The following is a 5,499-nucleotide window of genomic DNA, read 5'->3' as shown; positions in this document are numbered from 1 at the left end:
AATCATGCATAAATATAATTATGCCGGACTGATGCTCATTTAAATTACAGAGCTTCACCTACCACCAAGCTCCCAAATGAAATAGAACGAATTATATGGCCAGCCTGAGGCTATATATTATATTTTTCAAATTACAAAGGATTATGCCGGGAACATGACAGCATCTCATAAAGATCAATTTCATCAAAAAAGAATACCCTACAGATTTGTGGCGAAGCATTAAGATCAAAGATAAAAGAATGTTGGAAATTCATGAATTCGCCAATTGTTTTTTCCTGGATGGGACTATTTATTGTATAGTTCAAGATATGCAATTAATAGTCCTTTTTCAAAGCAAGATCGAGAAGAAAATAGGGTTCCTTCAAGAACCAATTCTTGCATGAATTCCAAGACGAGAACTGATTAGTATGCTGCAGAAGAGGTAAAACATATCAATCAATATCCAGAGTATGATCAGTAAAAGAATCTCGGTCGTGCAAACCACCAGAAAAAATGTTACACAACCAGACAGGGCTCTCTCTCTGTTTCTCATTAAAACTCCATCACACTGATAAACATTGTAAGCTCAAAAACAAATTTATTTCTAGACTGAGTTTTTCATGATCTGCTGGAATCCATTATGCATTTAGGATTGGGTTCAGTATCACTAACTAGTTATAAATCCTGAAGCCTTTTATCTATTTTTCTTGCCACTTATATAGTTTCTTTGAGAAAGGAAAATAAAAATCAGCAAGTGGTGCTAGACCTAAAATGTGAAGATCAACAATACAAAATAACCGATAAACAAGACTATGTTCTGGTATAAGACCATTATGATAATACGATACAAGTCAGAAACAGTGAAATCTAACCCAATGAGGTGTCTGAGGCTCTGAGCAAGAAAACCAGCTAGCAAGTAATGAAGTTGCAGTTATGAGGGATCTCGATATAGAGAGACGGGGCAATATAAACAATGTGGTCTTGCAATATATCATTTTCAAGTCTTTCCAGAGGAATCTAGCTAGCAGAATCATTTCCGATAAAGAACACAACCAGAAAATAATGATTCAAGCCAATTTCCCTAGATAAGGCTGAATAGATGTCATTCCATTACTTCTCCTCTCTTTATGCATCATGGTTAGCACCAGAGCATAGCCATCACAGATAAAGAAGTACCAAGTTTAAATCCTTATAATTAATAAAACACCATTCCAAGAGACATGATCATAAGGGTGCATCAGAACCTGCACAAGATCAGTACAGATGCTAAAATAGACAGAGTTCAATAAAAATGTGGTCTCGATATAGAGAGACGGGGCAATATAAACAATGTGGTCTTGCAATATATCATTTTCAAGTCTTTCCAGAGGAATCTAGCTAGCAGAATCATTTCTGATAAAGAACACAACCAGAAAATAATGATTCAAGCCAATTTCCCTAGATAAGACTGAATAGATGTCATTCCATTACTTCTCCTCTCTTTATGCATCATGGTTAGCACCAGCGCATAGCAATCACAGATAAAGAAGTACCAAGTTTAAATCCTTATAATTAATAAAACACCATTCCAAGAGAAATGATCATAAGGGTGCATCAGAACCTGCACAAGATCAGTACAGATGCTAAAATAAACAGAGTTCAATAAATGAAAATAAAAAAGCACAAAAAAGGCACAGAAATATATATTTCACTTGAAAGTGGTATATTCTGCAAAAATGTATATAACAACTTAAACAATATCCAAACATTATCAGTGACAACACTTGGAAAATGTAGACAACTTAAATAACATCTGAACATTATCGTTGACCACACTAGGAATGTATAAACAACAATAAAATGCTGTACCACTCAGTACTGCTCAGATTGTTTTTCAAGTTACAACTTCATTTACCCTCTTCAGTTTTAGGCACTTAATTCATTCTGGTGAGCCACATCATAAGTGGCATGAAGGCCAACAAGAAGGTAGTACACTATCATTACTGCACTGCAAATGATAAACCTCAAAGATGCTACAAGACCCAAAGATCCTATGAGAAACAAGTTCATCACGATTGACAAAGATGGCAACCAAGGAACAAGTGGAACTCCCCAGACCTTTGGAACACGCTGCTTGGAAAGAAATGCCATTCCCAAAGTCCCCAAGAACCAAACCAATCCAGCCACAGTGTATCCAATCCAGCCTCTCTCATCGGAATTCCAAAGTGCTGAAACTCCAATGGAGGAACCAATAACAATGAGCAAGCAGATGAAAAATTTTATCAAAAAATTCTTTGGAGTAACATCCTTCACATAATATCGTCTCACCAGCAATGCAACAGCAATTAGCATAAAAATGAAGAGCGTACTGAAAGATAAAACGCTAGACAAAACATCTAAACTAGAGAAAAATGCAATGATAGCACTAATCGATGTGACCAGCAGGGTAGCATATACAGGAGTTCCAGTTTTGGGATGAACCAAAGCAAAAATAGGAGGAATCATATGAGCTCTAGCGATCTGAGTCGTGTATCGAGCTTGGCCAAGAGATCCAACCAACAAGCTTGTGGTCATTCCCTTCAGTGCACATATACTAACCAAATACTTGGCCCAACTCATCCCAATTTGCTCAAAAGCAACAGAATATGCAGCATTTACATCAATCTCATTATACTTCACCATCATGGTCAATGCTAAAGCCATCAAGCAATAAACACCAGTAATTCCAGACATCGAACCAACCAACCCAACAGGTATATCCTTAGAGGGTTTCTTAGTCTCCTCAGCCATATTTGCCACCATATCAAAACCTGTATAAGACCAATAAACCACAGCCGCCGCCTTGAAAACACCTTTCACTCCATATGGGAAAAAAGGTTCCAGATTCGAAGTTTTAGCATGAATAAACCCAAAAACTATAACAAAAACTATCACCGCACCACTAACCAAAGAAGCAACCCAATTCAACCATGAAGTCCTCTTAGTTCCACTCATAGCTATCCCATTAGCAACCAAAAGTACCACAACCGCAAGTGGATCTAAAAGATTAAATCCATCAGGCAAAGAATCAACCTTAATTCTCAAAAAATCAGAATCACTCTTAATCATACTAGCAAAATAAGAAGACCATGATCTTCCTAACCCTGCAGCTCCTGCTAAAGCTTCTAGAAGAATATTACCAGCAGCTATAAATGCAATGAAATCACCTAATTCAATACGAAGATATGAAAACGAACCACCAGCTACGGGAACCTCAGCTGCAAATTCAGTGTAACAGAAAACCGACAGCAATGCTGATAGCCCAGAGATAGCATAGGACAAGACAATAGCTGGACCTGCATGATCATGAGCTTCTTGACCAGTTATGACAAATATGCCAGAACCAACAACCGAGCCAAAGCTTAGCCAAATAAGGTCCCACCAGGTTAGACATTTTTGCATTGGGTTTTCACTCACTTTCGAAAGGGTTACAAGCTCGTTGGTGGAGGAGGAACGCGCTAAGAGACGGTCGGTGAGACGAGGACAGGTTTGGGAAATTGCTGTTTTGTAGGAGGACATGGATTGAAACGAGGTTTCCGGGAAGAAATCCTTTTTGCTACATCTCCAGTAGCTTCTTGTGGTTGTTGAAGAACTTGGTTTTTCTTCAGCCATGGGGATCCAAAGATTCAAACTTTCGAAGACCCAGAAGACCAAAATTCAAGAGAAGAGATTGATTTAGCATGGGAACTGAGAAGAATGCGTATAATATATGGTAATAAGAGATTCACTACAATCAGGAATCAGGATTGACCAATAGATAAAGATTTCATTGGCGCAAGTGAATTAGGTCAGCTCATCTAATCCAAAGCACACAACGCCAGAGTATGTTTAGATGGGATAATTGGGGATAAGTGGCTAAACTATATCTCAAATTGATTTTTGACATCTAAGAATTTTTTTGTTAAAAATATGTGTCTAAGGTTTTCTTCCCTACCATTTTAGGTATTCGGACCTTAACCGCCTTTAAAAAACTTCGTTAAATGACACATGGAATAATCTAAAATTTTTAAAAATTTCATTTTAAAAGAATAAAAAAATATTTTAAGGAGGCAAATGACTATTACCGTTGGTAATCAATTGAAGAAACTGAGGGTGAGACAAGAAGAAAGAACGACAAGAAAAAAAGAATTAGGGATGATAGATGTATACAATTTTGTAGATTTTGCACCGTACCCATTCTATTTGGGGGGAGAATGGGCATAAATTTAGTGGATAGTGGAAGCATGTAGATGTAAAAAGTCATACATGTCGTGGGTAGTGAGTAGGTGATGAGTTTGAGACTTTACCTGCCCTGCATCTATCCGTCCCGTATATGTCGACCCACTAACTCCACCATATAAATTTTAGACTATTATTAATTCAGGTATAATTTCAAAGATTATTCTGCAATTCTTAAGATTTATAAGACATGACTTGTAATTTAAACAAATGTTAGAGTATATACATTTTTATAATTGAATGTCATCGTGTCTTCTATCTCAAATTGATGGGTATGGACAAGTATAGACTGATACGAGATGGTTGATGGATATATAATTAGATAGTGGGTATGGAGATGGATTTAAGAATGTACCTACGTGGGCGAGTATAGATTTAAAAATTTTACACATCATGGATGGTGAGTAAGTAGTGGATACGAAAATATTAGGTAGATATGGGGATGAGAGAAGAGGTATTTGCACCGTTCCCGCCTGTTTGCCATCCCTAAGAAGAACATATTAGGTTATATGTTTTAGTGACCATTCCAAGGATTTATTGATTTAGGATAATTGAGACGATGATAAGAGAGATGATTGATAGTAGAGACCTGACGATGGATGAGTGGCCGTTCGACAATGACGAAGGCGACTGGTGATGACCGACAACGACTGATATGAGGGTTAAAATAAGAGATTTTAAGGATCATTTTGATATTTTAAAAATATTTGGGGTTGTAAAATAATAATTTTATTTTTAAATAAAATTTTTAAAAAATGAGGACAATATGTGACAAAATTGAAAGTATGTTATTGTTTAAACACATAAAAGTATAACAAAAAAACTTTAGACATTTATTTTTAACGAAAAATCTTTTGACACCAAAAATTTATTTAAGATATAATTTAAACACTTATTTTGTATTTATCCTTCTGTTTATATCATTTTCAGCTTGGATAAATTTGCGAGACAATTCAAGGAGGTTGTTTTTTTATTAAAATATAATATAAAATTCAATACCTCAAACATGGCTGTATTTCATGGGAGAAGGGCAAGCTGAGTGATAAAATAAGTTCCTTGACCTGATTCTGATCATATTGTGAACAAGAACCATAATTTATTTGATCAATCAGATTAATTAAATTAAAAATCGATAATTTGCTAATATAAAATCAATTTATCCGATACAAAATAAAAAAATGTAATTTTTAGTTGATAAAATTTAATCCACTTCATTATTGTTATTTAATAAGTACTATTTTGTAAATTCAAAAAAAACTAAGGAGCAAATCTCAAAGAAAGGGT

At 35.5% G+C, this 5,499-nt stretch overlaps 1 protein-coding gene across 1 annotated transcript; it reads right to left on the bottom strand.

The window, feature by feature from the left end:
* Window positions 1–1,742: 1,742 nt before the first annotated feature.
* On the bottom strand, window positions 1,743–3,706 carry LOC120129137 (cationic amino acid transporter 8, vacuolar-like). The gene has a single exon (XM_039146721.1). It carries the CDS (start codon window positions 3,607–3,609, stop codon window positions 1,885–1,887), a length of 1,725 nt encoding a protein of 574 aa, XP_039002652.1. The 5' UTR covers window positions 3,610–3,706; the 3' UTR covers window positions 1,743–1,884.
* Between the last annotated feature and the right edge of the window lie 1,793 nt (window positions 3,707–5,499).

This window comes from Hibiscus syriacus, unplaced genomic scaffold (genome assembly GCF_006381635.1).
Source record: "Hibiscus syriacus cultivar Baekdansim isolate YM2019G1 unplaced genomic scaffold, ASM638163v2 tig00110483_pilon, whole genome shotgun sequence".
Taxonomy (NCBI): domain Eukaryota; kingdom Viridiplantae; phylum Streptophyta; class Magnoliopsida; order Malvales; family Malvaceae; genus Hibiscus; species Hibiscus syriacus.
This window is presented reverse-complemented; position numbering and strand designations above follow the sequence as displayed.